General features: G+C 42.7%; 1 protein-coding gene and 1 long non-coding RNA gene across 2 annotated transcripts in view; both read left to right on the forward strand.

The window, feature by feature from the left end:
* Positions 1-1,329: 1,329 nt before the first annotated feature.
* LOC120979720 lies at positions 1,330-10,120 on the forward strand. The gene is made up of 3 exons (XR_005774370.1): positions 1,330-1,344; positions 1,916-1,918; positions 9,994-10,120. It is a non-coding gene; the product is annotated as an uncharacterized LOC120979720 (long non-coding RNA).
* Positions 10,121-10,839: 719 nt separating this feature from the next.
* The window catches only part of LOC120979863 (vitellogenin-1-like), a 122,744-nt gene continuing 115,130 nt past the window's right edge, over positions 10,840-18,453 (forward strand). Inside the window, exons 1-2 of the mRNA XM_040408821.1 lie at positions 10,840-10,944; positions 11,074-11,094. Coding sequence (XP_040264755.1) covers positions 10,899-10,944; positions 11,074-11,094 — 67 coding nt within the window. The 5' untranslated portion in view covers positions 10,840-10,898. The remainder of the gene's footprint in view (positions 10,945-11,073; positions 11,095-18,453) is intronic.

Below are 18,453 nucleotides of genomic sequence, written 5' to 3' on the forward strand. Positions count from 1 at the left end.
CCCACGGATTGCCTGATTGAAAGACCTGTGGCCCTGCATTGTTTACCAGGTACGGCGCCGTACTTTCAGTAGTGGTCGTGCCTGGTATTGCAACCCAGTTGCTCAGTCACATTCCCTGGAATGGGGCTGAGCTGCTCCAAGCTGTAATACTGGGTACAACCATTAATAAAAGTATGAAGCTGTGCCTTGTAAAAAACAAAAGGGCCACATCCTCTTCAATCAGCTGATCGGCAGGGGTGTCTAGAGCTGCCCCCCTGATATTGATGGCCTTTTGTAAGGATAGGTCATCAATTTTCTGTTGTGTTTTCCCCTGGTGAGGTGGATCTGCTAAGCAACTTGTCCGGTAGAGCAACATGGATTGGTGGCTGTGTAGAAGAGCTGGAGAGCCATATAGCAGAACTAAAGATCTAATATAGCAGAGCTGGAGAGCAATATAGCAGAACTAAAGAGCCAATGTATTAATAAAATGAAAGTAAAGGTAGACCGCGCTGACTACACAGTGTCAAGTGGTAAGTCCCGCAATCAATGCTGCATCGAATAAAATGATACCACTAGGTAAGTACACACCAAATCCACGTACACTCCTAATCCGTGATAATCAACCTAGTAGGAGAAAAGTTTACGGTTGATGCTGCAAGAAATAGCAACTTGCCTGTGCTGGACTGGTGTAAAGAGCCAATGTAGCAGAGCTGGAGAGCAATATAGCAGAACTAAAGAGCCAATGTAGCAGAGCTGGAGAGCCATATAGCAGAATTAAAGAGTCAATGTAGCAGAGTTGGGGAACCAGTGTAGCTGAACAGGTGATGTGGTATAGTGAAGCCATATGCCCAATGCAGAAGATCTGGAGATCTGATATAGTGGACTTCAACTGAAGACTTATGTAGTAGAGTCCACTGGAGATCAGTGTAGCTGACTTGCAGCAGAGTTAGTTGAAGAGCTGTATAGCAGAGTTGTAGCAGAGTTGACAGATCATTGCAGCAGCATTGTAGCAGTGCAAACAAAGGCTTATGCAGCAGGGTTGTAGCAGAGTAACTTTAGGCTACAGTAGCAAAATTGTAGCAAATTTGTAGCAGAGCTATAGCACAACTGAAAAGCCAGTGTTGCATTGCTGGAGAACTAGTGTAGCAGAAGTGTTGTGGAGCTAAAGGGCAGATGCAGCAGAGCTGGAGATCTGATGCAGCAGAGTTCAACTGGAGACTGATGTAGCAAGGTTAATTGGAAATCAGTATAGCTGACTTATGACAGAGTTAGGCCTCTTTCACACTACCGTTTTTTTTTTCCGTTTTGCGGTCCGTTTTTTTGCGTTCCGTATACGGTCCGTATACAGAACCATTCATTTCAATGGTTCCGCAAAAAAAACGGAATGTGTTCCGTATGCATTCCGTTTCCGTATTTCCGTTCCGTTGAAAGATAGAACATGTCCTATATTTGGCCGCAAATCACGTTCCGTGGCTCCATTAAAGTCAATGGGTCCGCAAAAAAAACTGAACACATACGGAAATGCATCCGTATGTCTTCCGTTTCCGTTCCGTTTTTTTCTGAACCATCTATTGAAAATGTTATGCCCAGCCCAATTTTCTCTATGTAATTACTGTATACTGTATATGCCATACGGAAAAACGGAACGGAAACGGAAACACAACGGAAACAAAAAACGGAAAAACGGATCCGTGAAAAACGGAACGCAAAACACTGAAATGGACATACTGTAGTGTGAAAGAGGCCTTAAATGGAGACCAGTGTTGCAGAGTTGTTGCAGAGCTGACTGGAGATTGATGCAACAATGTTGTAGCAGCGTACCAAGAGCCTGATGCATCAGAGTAACTGGAGACTAAAGTAGCTAAGTTGTAGCATAACTTGAGAGGTTGAGGTGGAGCTGTATGCTCAATGCAGCAGTGCTGGAGATACGATGCAGTAGGTTTCAACTGAAGACTGATGTAGCAGAGTTAAATGGAGACCAGTGTGGCAGAGTTACAAAAGGGTGGACAGGAGATCAATGCAGCAGAATTGTAAGGCCCCATGCACACGACCATTCGGTTTTTTTGCGGTCTGCAAACCGCGGATCCGCAAAAAACGGAAGCCGCCCGTGTGCCTTCCGCAATTTGTAGAACGGAACAGGTGGCCCATTGTAGAAATGCCTATTCTTGTCTGCAAAATGGACAAGAATAGGACGTGCTATATTTTTTTTTGCGGGGCTGCGGAACGGAGCAACGGATGCGGACAGCACACAGAGTGATGTCCGCATCTTTTGCGGCCCCATTGAAGTGAATGGGTCCGCACCCGAGCCGCAAAAACTATGGCTCGGATGCGGACCAAAACAACGGTCGTGTGCATGAGGCCTAACAGTGTAAAAGAGGCTGATGTAGCAGAGCTGTAGCAGAGTAACTGGTGGCTAAAGCAGCAGTTGTAGCAGGGTTGAGCAGCTGGTAAGCTGGTGCGCTGGTAACAAACCAGAGAAATTCAGTGGCATAAAATAATTTTGGGACGGGTAACCGTATTTTTAGTCCTCGTTCCAACCACAATTTTTTTTTTTGCAGATCACACTCAGATCGATTTTTTTTTCTTTGAGGCCGCAAAAAATACGGACAGCACATGGATGTCCGCATTCATGCAGCTGTGTGTCCGTCCCGCCAAAAAAAAAAAGAAAAAAAAATAGAGCATGTCCTATTCTTGTCCGTATTTTTTTTTAGACAAGAATAGTCATTTCAACAATATGGTGGGACGGGAAAGTGCAGGATGCACGCGGACCACTTCTGCATTTTCTGGATCCGCCGTTTGCGGTCGTGTGCATGCGGACCTATACACATGATACATTTGTCGCACACCAGGCCCTCTTTTTCATTTTGTGCAATGTTCTTTTTAATGTACATTTTGGTGCAGCTCTTTTATCAGATCTACGTTACATGTACTAAAATAGATTTTCATGTAATAAGAATGGCGAACGCCCCCAACCTCTTATACAGTAATCCTATTATGCTCTCTTAAACATTCACACGCGTTCACTTAAGTATTCTGATCTCTAATAAAATCGGCTTTACATAATGTCCCAGATCCATGGAAATGCCTGAACAAAATTGGAATTGTCTGCATTGCCGGCTGATTTCGGGCCCACCTCCCTGGCTGTACGGATTTTTCCAGTGCTTGTTTAAAGATCCTGCTGGCTTTTGTGGGATCTGTTTTAGATGAATTTCACTGTGTGAGTCTTACTGCGCATCTGGACCTAATAAACGGCATTGAGTGAAAATAAATTAACTGCTAGCCTTATGGAATGAACCTGTCAGTGTCAATCACAGAAAAATGTGGGGGTTATGCCATAGATAGTGGTCATTAAGCAGAGTACCAGCAAACGCAGGCCGAGGGATCCGTGGAGGTAACGTATGGGCTTTGTAGTGCTTTCATATAGAAGTGCGAGCAAACCATACGTCCAAATGGGCAGCGCCTGGGAGTCGCTCAATGAAAAATATAGGCCCTCACTACAAGATGGACTCCCCTCCATCAATCTTTCACATTAAAGGGTCTTCCAGGATGTCTATGGCTTTTAAAAGATATGCTCGTGTGGTTCCTTACTTCATGTACATCTTCCCAGTGCTTTTTGTTTTTCAATTTGGACTCTCTTGATCCATTTTGCCATGTAAAGCAATCAATCTGGTTTGTTTCTATTCTGTATGAAGCACTTCCTGTTGCTGTATCCAACCAAACCCATGATGCACTTCTTCTTCCTCTGCCACAGCTCCAGCTCCACCCCTTATAATGCCAAGCTAGTTTATAGCTCCTCCCACCCATCTAGTTACATAGACACTCCCCTATCACTGCCCCTACCAATACCCAGTTAGTTTATAGCTCCTCCCACCCATCTAGTTACATAGACACTCCCCTATCACTGCCCCTAACAACACCCAGTTAGTTTATAGCTCCTCCCACCCATCTAGTTACATAAACACTCCCCTATCACTGCCCCTAACATCACCCAGCTAGTTTATAGCGCCTCCCTCACTGCTAGTTACATAGACACTCCCCTATCACTGCCCCTAACAACACCCAGTTAGTTTATAGCTCCTCCCACCCATCTAGTTACATAGACACTCCCCTATCACTGCCCCTAACAACACCCAGTTAGTTTATAGCTCCTCCCACCCATCTAGTTACATAAACACTCCCCTATCACTGCCCCTAACATCACCCAGCTAGTTTATAGCTCCTCCCACCCATCTAGTTACATAGACAATCCCCTATCACCGACCCTAACAACACCCAGTTAGTTTATAGCTCCTCCCACCCATCTAGTTACATAGACAATCCCCTATCACTGCCCCTAACAACACCCAGCTAGTTTATAGCTCCTCCCACCCAGCTAATTACATAGACAATCCCCTATCACCGACCCTAACACCACCCAGCTAGTTTATAGCTCCTCCCACCCAGCTAGTTTATAGCTCCTCCCACCCAGCTAGTTTATAGCTCCTCCCACCCAGCTAGTTTATAGCTCCTCCCACCCAGCTAATTACATAGACAATCCCCTATCACCGACCCTAACACCACCCAGCTAGTTTATAGCTCCTCCCACCCAGCTAGTTACATAGACACTCCACTATTGCTGCCTCAACCATGGACATAACATCACAGGAAATAAGACTAAGCTGCATGGACATGGTCATGTGACCACAGGCCAGAACGGGAGATAGGAGCAATAAAGGGAAAAGAAATACATTACACAATGAAAGCTACCTTCATAAATGATTATTTTAAACAATGCTGATGCAAACTAGAAAACCCCTTTAAGTGATGTCGCTATTCCCAGCCTGAGGATCAGTCTGTCCCTGACTGGGACTTCCCTTGCAGCAGCTGAGCAGCCAAGTATGTTCTGTGCAAGCCATAAGAATATATGACTGCTTGCAAAGACTCCGCTGAGTACCTCATAGTAAGGGCTCATTCAGACAACCGTATTTATGTGTCCGCATCCATTCTGCAATTGTTGCAGAACGGACGCGGACCAATTCATTTCAACGGGGTCGCAAAAGATGCGGACAGCACACCATGTGGTTCCTGCATCCGTATTTCTGTTCCGCGGCCTCGCAAAAAAGATAGAGCATATCCAATTCTTCTGCACAATTGCGTACAAGAATAGGCATTTCTATCATCGGGCTGGCCGTGTGCGTTACGCAATTTGCGGACCACTAAACACGTACGGTCATCTGAATGAGCCCAAAAGAGGCTGTAGATATTGATGACCTTTGCTTAGGATAAGTCAACCATATCAGATTAGATGGGGTCTGACACCTGCCCACTACCCTACTCTGTTCTCTGTTCTCACACAAGCGGATCCCGTGCTTGGACTCCGCTGCGTGAAAGAATGCCAAACCCCACTCCGGACATCAGAGACACGGAGCAGTAACATGACTGACAATGCTCCGTGCCTCTCTGTGATCTTTTTACTACAAAATCACAGTGAAACTTTATCTCACTGTGATTTTGTAGTAAAAAGGTCACAGAGAGGCACAGAGCATTGTCAATCACGTTAAGGACTCTTGCACACGAACATGTGCGCCCTGTGGCCGTGCTGCGGCCCGCAATTTGCACGAACACCGACCGTGGGGCAGCATTCACTTTAATGAGTCCACGACGAGTCCACGATCTTTTTGCAGAACGGAAGTACGGGACGAAACCCCACGGAAGCACTCCGTAGTGCTTCCGTAGGGTTCCCTTCCGTGCTTCCGTTCCGCACTATTCCGCATCTCCGGATTTGCGAACCCAATGAAGTGAATGGGTCCGCATCCGTGATGCGGAATGCACACGGAACTGTGCCCGTCTATTGCGGATCCGCAAATGCGGTCCGCAATACGGCCACTGGGCGCACACATTTGTGCGCAATAAGCCTAATGCTCCGTGTCTCTGCTGTCCAAAGCGGGGTTTGGCATTCTTTCACGCAGCGGATTATCCGCACGGCATCCGCTCGTGTGAAAGAGCGCTTAGTTGCTGTGAACAGCTGATCAGTGGAGGTTTCGGGTGTCGGACCCCCACCGATCTGATATTGATGACCCTCCCTGAGGATAGATCATCAGTATCTATAACGTGGAAATCCCCTTTAAGTAAAGTCCTCCATTCCTTTCTATGGGAGTGCGGAAAATAGCTGAGCATGGTAAATGGAGGAGCGGCCAAGCATGCAAGGTGCGCTCTCCATTCGGAGTTCCAGAAATAGCCGAGCATGTTCACTCAGCTCTTTGCAGAACTCCCATAGAAGTGAATGGAGAGCACGCTGCGCATGTGCTGTGCACTGTCTTTCACTTTGTGAGCCCTGTTGGGACCCGCACCTATCAGACATTGGAGGCATAGCGTAGTGATAGGTTACCAAAGTGCGAGAAGGGCCAACTCCTTTAAGATTCCAATCTCTCTGAAGGAGAGTAAATTAGCATAATTCATTTTATTTCCATATATAAGGCTGAGTGGCCTCGGGCCCTCTCGCAGTCAGACTGGCCCACCAGAGTACTGGAGGGCCCAGGCTTGGAGATACCATGATGGGCTCTTAGAATGCTATATGAGGTTTGGGCTCTGAGAATAATTTCCTGTGGTGGGCCCAAGGAACCCCAGTCCAACGCTGTCCAGCATCCAAATGCAACATCTGAATACCCCTTACATATAGACTGCTGTGACCTCAACATGGCCATGCACAAAGAGATGCAGCAATAACAATAGTAAATTAATAAAATAAGTGCATACAAGCTAATGAGACCAGAAGTCATAAGTTTTCAGAACTGGGATTTTCTCCTCTTCTCCTCAGTGCCCGGCACATTGCATTGCATTGAACTAGAGGGAACATTGTGTACCAAGGCAGAGAGATTTTTACCAGATAAAGAGTCGCATCAGCAGAATTAAATAACTCGAGAGCAGAGAGTAAACTCTTGCAGCCATATAGCATTTCAAATCATCATCGCAGCCTTGTGCTTGAACTATAAAATCAAGCAGGAGACGCAGTTGTCCTAATCATGTTAATCAGGCTGTTTCTATGCTCCATTTATGCTAAAGGCAGCCGATGCAATCAAAACATCCTCCTCATTGCAGTCAAGCTTAATCTGGCCCGCCGTCATTCTTTCGATTGTATTACAGTGGCTGCTCCTTTTCCTCTCCCTGAGATCTCTTGGAAATAATGCATTATTATCTTGCTTTCAAAAGCTCTTTACCATAACTTCATAGTTTACCGTACGTAGTCAATGCTATTTATTAGCCCGGTTTGCTGCTTTGCCTAAGGTACAACAGCCCATTACGAGCGCCGGATGCTGCAGTGCTTCCGACGGCGAGGCGCATTATTTGTCATCAGCCGGGCGGATTATTATTAAACCGGCTCGGAGAGTTGTCAATACCTTCTGCTAAAAGCACCTCTTCCTCCAATATTTATAGCAGAGGGCTCTTAGGGCGTTTCTTGCCTCCTCGTAGAAAATCTAAGAGGTGTAATGTTGGGTAGTAGAAGACGCCGATTCCAACCATGCTCTGATGAGCTCTTATAAGATAGAAACAGGCTGTTTGCAAATTGGATTGAACAGTCTGAGTGTGTGTCTACTGCAATTGTGGTGTCGTTGGAGTCTTCTAATCTCGGGGCTGAAAATGTGAGAGGAATTTCATCTCAAACATTAGGCTGCTCCAGGCAAGGGCAGGTGTATCATAGAGGCAACCAATGGGGGGGCATTCTTGATTGCTTCATTCCCTTTGCTATTACTGTAGGTGATGAGACACCTCTCTCTAGAGGAGCAACATTGTCTTAGGCTTAGTTTCACACTAGCATTAAAGCTATACAGCAGGCTATTCAGGCAGAGGAACAGCCTGCCAGAGTTCATCGTATCTGGCATAGCCGAATACTGCCATTTCCCGCCGGAGCTCATTGACTATAATGGGTGGGAAACTGTCTTCTTTCTGCCACAAGTGCTGGGATTCGGCCGCAATGTCAGGACTCAGGATGAATGCCGAAGCTAATGGTGGAAACAAGCCAGAACCCCGCCAGGTCCCATTATAGTGAAAAGAGTATGGAAATGCTCCATCCCTATCCGGCAATGCTGGATACAATGAACTCCGGCAGGCAGTTCCTCTAACGAAATAGCCTTCTGAATAGTTTTAAGGGTAGTGTCAGACTGGGGTTCCTTTGGTTTGTCAGAACAAATAATTCTCGAGACCAACCCCTATATCTTAAAAATTTTGATTACAAATAACAGACCCTTTGGGCAAGTTTTGGGCTCTAAAGGCAGCACCAAATGTTTTATTTTTTCCTCCAGGACCTTTGGAGAGCTCCGGGACCTTTGGAGTATTAGAGCCTGGGCCCACAGGAGGATCCTCTGGTACTGTCTGACACTGATGAGGGGCTCCAGTTGATCTTTGCAGAGCCCCCTTTCTCCCTTATATGCCATCGACTTCAGGAATGGACCTACAGAAGGTTCAAACTAGCTCATTTGTTTAGATACAGGTTTCTGATTGGTTTCTATCTACAACCATCACTCCGTCTCTTCCTCCCACCCCTAAGGACACCCACCACCAGTCATCTATATGTTTAACTCCACAACCATCCTGCTACAAGTATCCTTTAATATAATGGTCATTTTAGCTGTATTATGTGGAATATACAGGACTATATATTTGATGATGCAATTAGGAGGAGAATTCTTTGGCCAAAATACCCAAGAAACCCAAGTAGTAGAATGGACTTCTGCAGGGGGACATGTACACAGATCTTCTTCCATGAACATCTACCCACCATATAGATGAGCTTATGACCAACATTGCTATCTGGACACTACATTATAAGGCTGGTTTCCCACAATCTAAGTTTGACGTCCTCATAATGGTGATAGCTCCGGGGGTTCTACTAAACCCAACGTAGAATAGCACATGTTTTTATGGTCCAGAACCATATGTATTGGTTGTGACAATGATGCAGATATATACAGTACATACTGTTTTTGGCAGTGTACTCCTTTCAGAGAATTTAGTGCACACTCATCACAGTAAGCTCAAAACATATGGATCTGCTCATAATTAAAATAATGATCTGTTTTTCCGCCTTAAGGTGGTGATTGATTGAATGGATTAAGCGTGCTCAAGGTGCTATAACTTCTACTTTTTTGCAAGTCTGAAATATCATCATTATAAATACATATATATATATATATATATAAATGACTTAAAAATTAAAATATAAAACACTAGAAAAACGTATAGGTATTTTATTTCCAGTGCACCACTTTAAAACTATAGGTGTAGAATGGAGGAGGATATCTAGCAGTATGTGTGGAGCGACCCAAAGGGGAGGTAAGGAGAATGGGAGTGGTGATTGTGGTCCTGAGAATGGTAGTAATACTCACAGTGACGTTCCCCCCTCTGGCTGTCCCTGGGACCATACAGTGACTGGAGGGTGCTCCTTTTCTTTCCTCGGGGCACACCCTAGTATTGAGGCTCCTGCCTGGTGGTAATTGGGTTGCCCTTGATGTTAGGTGTTTGGCAGGGTGAAAGGTAAGAGTATGGATGAAGTGGCCAGCGGATGGTGGATTCAGTAACCAGGCCAGTTGGTATCGATAAATAAGACTCTCTTTCTTAAACTGTAGGATACTGAGTAGTAGTAATAAAAAGGCACAGTTGCAAGGCATATAACATGTGTGCAGTCTGTTACTAATAGCAGTGAATGGACAACAACAGTGATGGGAGTTGTAGTGCTCCTTCTCTGTGTCTCGCTAAAGCCTCTCAACAGAACCTTAGGCAGACAAAGAGGTTTTTGTTAAATGCTTTTGAAAATTCCGAAGCTGAAGGGTGCAGATTTAGGACAAGGCTGGGTGGACCTTCTCAAAGTGTGGAAAGGTGCGCTAGGAATGTTTCCTCTTACAGCAGTAAGGTCTCTGTGCCATAAACGTGCACTTTACCTTACTGACTGACTCCAGTGCATTGCCTTGTAGATTCTGGACGTAACTTCCACCTTTCTTTCTCTGGAGTCATCTAGTGCAGTAAATGTGCTTTAGCCAGCGTCAATTTGTCACACCAGAGTACCAGAGGATCCTCTGGTGGGCTCAGGCTCTAATGCCATAGTGGGCCTCAAAGATCCAGGACAAAAAATAATTTGGAGCTGCCTTTGAAGCCAATAACTTACAACTAAGTCTATTTCTTTGAATAAAAACCTATTGGATTTTATAGATGATATGGGGGTTGGGCTTCTAGAAATATTTCCTTTGGTGGCCCCAAGGAACCACAGTCTGACCCTGGCTTTAGCCGTAGCAGTCTTAAAGATGGTGGTTCTCTGGGACTTGAGGCCATGTCTGAAGAGCTTCCTCACACACGTCTATACTTTACCTCTGCTTAGACTAGACTCCTGTAGGGGCAGACTCAGGTCCATCTCCTGGCAACCTAAAAGGATAAACCAAGGTGGTTAACCCTAAACTGTCCATGCAATGCTATTAGTTATACAAAGGCAATAAATCAGAGCATATCACTTAACAATATAACATAAAAGAAATTACCCTTTGTACAATAACCTTGTTCTGGGGTCATGCCTACAAGTGCCCAGCTGTCAAAATCATGATCCTGTTTACAAAGTTTTGTTTTATAGTGGATTTGTTTTTGCTGCATTTACCCTGTACTATTTCACAAAAATGAGTTGCCCAGCCTTTAAAAAAAATTCCAAACTGCAAGGACTATCATAAAAATCCCAGACAACCCCTTTAATGCCATAATATATAAACATGTGGGTTGTAGAAGGATACAACGTAAAGGTTCCAAATGGTGGAGCAGACTTTCCTCTGTTATTTACTTAAATCAAGACAGGTAGAAAATCTTGTTTGCTCATCAGTTTGACAGTCCAAAAAAATTCACATGACCCAGTTGACCTGTCATATAAAAGAGACACTTTGGATCGACTGCAGTCAGTCGTCACCATGTTGGGCATCATACTAACCCTGAGTGCTACTCTGCTGGTGACTGGTAGGTATAGAAGTGTTTGCAATTTTTTGTTTAATCTGTTCTATCTAGAAACTCCTATATGATGCATAATATATAGCTCCAGAGTATAGAAAATGGCTAATAATAATAATTCATTTCTTTATTTTACAGGTAGCCCTGGTCTACACTATGGTAAGAATGTAACTCTTATGTTTGGCAAATTGATCCTTTAGGTTGGAATCACGCAGATTGTATTTTGCTGCATTTTCTGTGCATTTTCACATTGATGCTTTTCACAACTTTGTTTTACTTTAAAAACAATTGCGGACAAGAGTAGGCATTTCTATATAGCGCTGCCTTGTGCTTTCTGCAAAATGCGGAATGCACACGGCCGGTATCCATGTTTTGCGGCCGTCTGAATGAGCCCTAAGGGTACATCCACAATATTAAGTCCACTGCAGTTTGCTCCAAATACTGTGGAAAAATCGGCATGTATTAGATGCGGATTTCGCCCTCTCCGTTGCAAAGGCTGAAATCTGTGGTGAAGATCCGCAGACTGAATTGACATGCGGCAGATTTAAACCTTTAAGCCACAGTTTTTTTTTTTTCCGTTTTTCCATTTTCATTTTTACTCCACTGCCTTCCCAGAGCCATCTTTTTCTTTTTCCATTCACATAGCTGTATTGTTTTTTGTGGGGCAAGTTGTGTTTTCCAATGGCACCATTTAATATTTTGCATACAATGTAAGGAGAAGCTGGAAAAAAATCCTATTGTGTGGAATTGGAAAAATAAACGCAACTCTGCACAGTATTATGAGTTTTGTCTTTACGGCAGTAAAACTGACCTGTTACCTTCATTCTCTGGGTCAGTAGAATTACAGCTATACCACATTTATATAGTTTTTTTCTTGTGTTTTAATACTTAAAAAAAAACTTTTGAAATTTTTTTTTTCTTTGCATCGCCATATTCTGACCCCCATAACTTTTTATTTATTTATGTCTAAAGAGCTATGTGACAGCAAATTTTTTGGAGTGTTTATGGCTTTTCGATCACTTTTTATTTAATATTCTGGCGCAGTAAGTCAACAAAAAAGCAGAAAATCATCCATTAAATACGTTTATGTTTTAATAGCACAGGCATTTTGGGATGCGACAGTGCAAATGATCTTTATTTCTTTATTATTAATTTATTTTTATGGGGAATGGGGGGAGATTTAACCCTTTCAACCGCGGGCCAGTTTTCACCATCCTGCCCAGGCCATTTTTTGAAAATTTGACATGTGTCACTTTATGTGGTAATAACTTTAAAACTCTTTTACTTATCGAGGCCATTCTGAAATTTTTTTCTCATCACATATTGTACTTCATGACAGTGGTAAAATTGAGTCAAAATATTTCATTTTTATTTCAATTTCTCTACTTTTATAATAGATAGTAATTACTCCAAAAGTAGTTATTACTTTACATTCCCCATATGTCTACTTCATGTTTAGATCATGTGGTATTTTTATAGAGCAGGTTGTCACAGACGTGACAATACCAAATATGACTTTTTTGGGGTTGTTTGTTTCAGTTTTACATAATAAAGCATTTTTTTTTGGATGACTGTCTTATGTAGGGGCTAATTTTTTTCGGTATGAGATGACAGTTTGATTGGAACTATTTTAGGGTGCGTATGACTTTTTGATCGTTTGGTATTACACTTTTTGTGATGTAAGGGGACAAAAAATGGCTTTTTTTAAAAACTTTTTTTACGGTGTTAACCTAAGGGGTTAGTTCAAGTGATATTTTCATACAGCAGGTTCTTACGGACACGGCGATACCTAATATGTATACTTTTTTTATTTATTTATGTTTTACACAACAGCATTTTTTTATTAAAAGAAATCATGTTTTAGTGTCTCCATATTCTGAGAGCCATATTTTTTTTATTTTTTGGGCGATTGTCTTAGGTAGGTCTCTTTTTTTGTGTGATGAGATGACGGTTTGAATAGTACTATTTTAGGGTGTGTATCACTTTTTGATCGCTTGGTATTACACTTTTTGTGATGAAAGGTGACACAAAAATCGCTTTCATGACACCGTTTTTATTTTAATTTTTTTAGGCTGTTCACCTGAGAGGTTAGGTCATGTGGTATTTTTATAGACCAGGTCGTTACGGACGTGGCAATACCTAAATACATCTAAAATACCACATTTTTTTATTTAAGTTTTACACAATAATATCATTTACACAAATATCATTAGTGTCTCCATAGTCTGAGAACCATAGTTTTTTCAGTTTTTGGACGATTGTCTTAGGTAGGGCATAATTTTTTCGGGATGAGATTACGGTTTGATTGGCACTATTTTTGGGGGCATATGACTTTTTGATCGTTGGCTATTACACTTTTTGAGATGTAAGGTGAAAAAAAATGGCTTTTTTGACACCGTTTTTATTTAATCTTTTTACGGTGTTCACTTGAGGGTTTAAGTAATGTGGTATTTTTATAGAGCAGGTTGTTACGGACACGGCAATACCTAACATGTCTGCTTTTTTATTTTTTTTACATTTAACACAATAAAAGCATTTTTGAAACAAAAAAAATATCATGTTTTAGTGTCTCCATAGTCTGAGAGCCATAGTTTTTTTTATTTTTTGGGAGATTGTTTTAGGTAGGGGCTAATTTTTTGCGGGATGAGGTTATGGTTACATTGGGGGGCATACGCCTTTTTGATCACTTGGTGTTGCACTTTTAGTGATGTGAGGTTTTTATTTTATTTTTTTTGACGGTGTTCACCTGAGGGGTTAGGTCATGTGATATTTTTATAGAGGTGGTTGATACGGATGCGGCGATACCTAATATGTCTACTCTTCTTTTTTTCCCTATTTTTATTTTTTTACTTTCTTTTTTTAACTTTTTTTTCCACTTTATTTTTGGTCCCACTCTTGGACTTCAACTTTTGGGGTCTGATCCCCTTTACAATGCATCACAATACTTCTGTATTGTGATGCATTGGCTGTAAGTGTATTACCAGTGTAATACACTTACAGCCTGCTTGCCTGTGAGATCCAGGGGGCATCGGGCTGCCTTCCCTGCCATCGGGTCCCCATCACAGCAGCGCAGAAACCCAATGGCTGCTCCCTCCCTCCCTATACATCGCACGTGCCGCGGTCAGCGCGGACTGGGGCACATCAAAGGTTAATGCGCCGGCATGGGTGTTTTTACCAATGCTTGTGCATACAGCAGGGGTCCGGCTATCAGTCACTGCCGGACCCCTGCCACTGATCGGGCGTCGGGTTGGGCGCAGCTCCTGCACCCGCCCGATCAGCCTACCGTAATAGTACGACGCTGGGCGGCAAGTCGCGTCCCGCTGCTTCGTACTATTACGACGCTGGTTGGGAAGGGGTTAAATATTTATATATTTTTTTATACTTTTTAAAACTATTTTAATTTTTTTTTTTTACACTTAAGTCCCCTTTGGGAACTTAAAGAGGACCTTTCACCGATTCTTACCCTATGAACTAACTATACAGATATGTAGAGCGGCGCCCGGGGATCTCACTGCACTTACTATTATCCCTGGGCGCCGCTCCGTTCTCCTGCTATGCCCTCCGGTATCTCCGCTCACTAAGTTATAGTAGGCGGAGATACCAGTCCCTAAGTTATGGTAGGCGGAGTCTGCCCTAGCGCTGGCCAATCGCAGCGCAGAGCTCACAGCCTGGGAGGTTATTTTCTCCCAGGCTGTGAGCTCTGCAATGCGATTGGCCAGCGCTAGGGCAGACTCCGCCTACCATAACTTAGGGAACGGAGATACCGGAGGACATAGCAGGAGAACGGAGCGGCGCCCGGGGATAATAGTAAGTGCAGAGAGATCCCCGGGCGCCGCTCCACATGTCTGTATACTTAGTTCATAGGGTAAGAATCGATGAAAGGTCCTCTTTAAGATCTATTAAGCGATTGTTATCTTACTTTTCCCATAGACTACAGTGGATTGCCATTGCAGCCTATGTGAGTTGTGTTATGTTCCTATGAATCCCTGGTCACCTGGCAGCCCCCATAGGAACTACTGGTGTGATAGCCTTGGATCCTTCATTGGGACCAAGGCTATCACAAGGAATGAACGGCTCCCAAAATCGCTGTGCAGCCAGGCTATTACAATTGACCATAGCATCTGAGGGGTGTCATGTGTGTGATAGGTGTTATTGCTAATCCCATACATTATCCCCAGGTCTCTGCTGTGTGAAGCAGCAGTAACCCGGCAGATAACGTGCTTGCTTCGCACCATCTTTTAAGACCCTAGCGGTGTACATGTATGGCGCTGATCAGGAAGGGGTTAAAATCTGCACTACAGGCAAATCTACGTTGTATGAAACTTTTTAAACTCTTATCCACTTTGTACAATGCTGCACGAAAATCCACTACAGCAAACCCACAGAACATCTGCCATATGTCAAGTACCCTAAGGTTGCTGCCAGACTACTTTTCTTTGTTTTTTTTTTCAATAAAAAACTCCTTGAAATTCTCACATTTTTTGCAAGCGTCATTAGGAAAGCCTCAGAAAAAAACACCACACCAAAAGCAAGGGTCAAGGGAGGGAAAAATGCTGAAAACGGTCTTAAAACGCCACCACAGAACTTTTGTTCACCATAAAGCATACAAGTTTTCCAAATAATCCCTCCGGTGCTTTTAGGAAAAATGCCAATATAGATCTTGATGCAGCTTTTTGAGCCAAAGTCAGAAGTTGGTCCGGCAGGAAGAAGTAGAAGTCCTTTCTTTATATTCCCCATTTCTTGTGAACCCCCTTCTGGCTTTGGCTCAAAAAACTGCATCAAAAACTAGTGATGTTTTTCTGGACTATCTGATGCCAGATTTAAGGAATTTCACAGTAATATCGAACACTAATGTAATATTTTGAAGTTGTCATATAAAGATGGTTAGAAAAACATGGCTGCTTTCTTCCAGAAATGGCGCCACGCATCTCCACGGTATCTGGTATAGTAACTCAGCTCGGTTGAAGGCAATGGGTATGGGCTACAATAAGACAGAGAACCTGTGGACAGGGGTGGTGCTGCTTTTGGAAGAAAACAGAAACATTTTTCAAATCCTGGACAATCCCTTTAAATTATATAACATAAAAATCTAGTTCCTTCGAGAGGAGGTTCTGCATTTGATTACGTTTTCTCAATTTGTGACTTTAGTCTATGGATCTAGCACAGCTGAGCTAACCAGATATATGTAGTATTGATTTAAAATGAAGCACAGATATGAAACCCCCATACAACATTGTGATGAAGAGAACGAAGAGATAAGGTGACTCCTCCAAGGATTCCAAGGCCACCAGTGCTCAATGATCTCATCCACATGGTTTTCACCTTCACACTAATCAATGTGACAATCTGTAAATACAATACACAATGAAATGTAACCAAGAGAAGTACAAGAATACGTGACCCTAATCCTAACCTCCACAGCATGTAGGCGGAATGCGCAAATTTGTCAGAGACCTTGTAGCGATTGACATCACTGACTGGTATGTGTATATATAAAGAAGGACGTATATATGTATGTCTGATCCGCGATCACTCAAAAATGCAACCATCAATTTCAACGAAACTTGGTATACACATCCCTTGCTACCTGCAAAGAAATCTTGTGGGGTATCAGCTCTCTAGGACGTACCGTTCCTGAGATATTCCCAAAAAGTGACCTGCATTATCCAATACAAGCCTGCAAGTCTTTCTCCTCATATCCCAACTGCCATACACAAGGTCACATGTCCCTTATCTGCCAATAGAAGCTCGCAGGCGCTTAGTCTCCACATACACACAGTTTTACTCCAAGTTTCCATAACAACGCAGCCATTTTTCTTCACTGCTGTAGGTCAGCTTTAGGCTAGGGCTACACGGCGACAATAAGTCACATAGGGCACAACTACACTGCTACATGTGTCACTCGACATTGATGTCGCACCAATGCCGTGCGACATCTTGGATGGATTTTTTGCGACTGTCGTGTCGCAGTGTGACACCATAGCCTATCATTATGAAAATTGGTGAGACAAAATGTCGTCGTGTAGCATTAAAGGGGCAGGGCGCTGTGGAGGTCACTGTCAAGGGAGGGGGGTGCTGTGAAACTCACTGTTAAAGGGGCGGGCTGCTATGAAGGTCAAATTTAAGGGGATGGGCTGCTGTGGAGGTCCCATTTTAAAGTGGCGGGGCACTGTTGGGGGGTCAGTGTTAAGGGGTGGGGTATTGTGGAGTTCACTGTAAAATCGGCGGGGTACTGTAGAGGTCACTGTTATGGGGGATATCTTTTAACGACGCACACAAACATTAAATGAAATAGATGAAATAAACATATACATATATATTATATATGCATATAATTAATATTGCATTCAATGCAGTGGGAACCTGTAAAAAAAATTCCAAATGGAGCAAAAAAAAAAATCATAACCTATAGTTAACCCATAGTTTTGTGGGTTTCGTTTTAACGGCTTTCCCTATGCGGTAAAACTAATCTGTGTGTATCTTCTATATACAACATTTATATAGTTTTTCTTGTGTTTTAATAATTAAAAAAATAAAAACTTTGTGGGCAAATATTTATTTTTCACCTTATTCTGACCCTCATAACTTTTTTATATTTACAGAGCTGTGTGAGGATATTTCGTTTTCAGTGTTACCATTTTGAAGTGTGTATGGCTTTTTAATCACTTTTGATTTCATTTTTTTTGGGGATGTGAAGTGATGAAAAACTCATAAACCAGCCTTTTTGATTTTGTGCACTGTACAGGATAATTTAATAGTGCAGGTGTTTTAGGACACGTCGATGGCTAATGTGTTTATTTTTTTATTGGTAATTTATTTTTATGTTTATCATGGGGAAAAACTTGTTTTTACTTTTCTTTAACTTTTTGAAGACCCCTTAGGGGACTTGAATATGCAATCTTCAGATGGCTTCTCCTTGCCTCTCATTGCAATGAATTACTGGTGCAGTGTATGGGAGATTTTCTATTTTCTTTTGCAGCCCTGCAACTTGCAGGCACACATAGGAACTACAGCTGAAATAGACTGGGTTCCTTCAAAGAGACTCAGCCTATTACAGAGAATGAAAAGCTTCCCTGATCTCTGTGTGGGAAAGCCTTTCTCTCCCCAGGAGTACAGTGCTCCAGAGGAAAGCCACCTCAGATGTTCATAGTCACTAATGACCAGTGCATCTAAAGCATTAACTGTCTGTGATCAGCGTTAACGACAATCGCAGACATCACCCCTGGGTGTCTGCTGTGTGAAACAGCAGAAACCCAACAACTATGACATCCACTCTGTTCTTATATAAAGAATAAAATAAAATAACAATATATTATATATAATTTATAAAACCTTCCTTAGTTTATGTAAGCGTGCATTATGCCAGTGCTGTGACAACAGTATGTGCATTATCGCCATAATTTTATTTAAAAATGGTCCTTAAGACCCATGGGTACCCTATTTGTTTCATATGCCAATTATTAAAATGTAACATTTAATGTGTACATATTAGAAGTGTTAAAAAAAAAGAAAAAAAAG

This window comes from Bufo bufo, chromosome 9, assembly GCF_905171765.1.
Source record: "Bufo bufo chromosome 9, aBufBuf1.1, whole genome shotgun sequence".
NCBI classification, from domain to species: domain Eukaryota; kingdom Metazoa; phylum Chordata; class Amphibia; order Anura; family Bufonidae; genus Bufo; species Bufo bufo.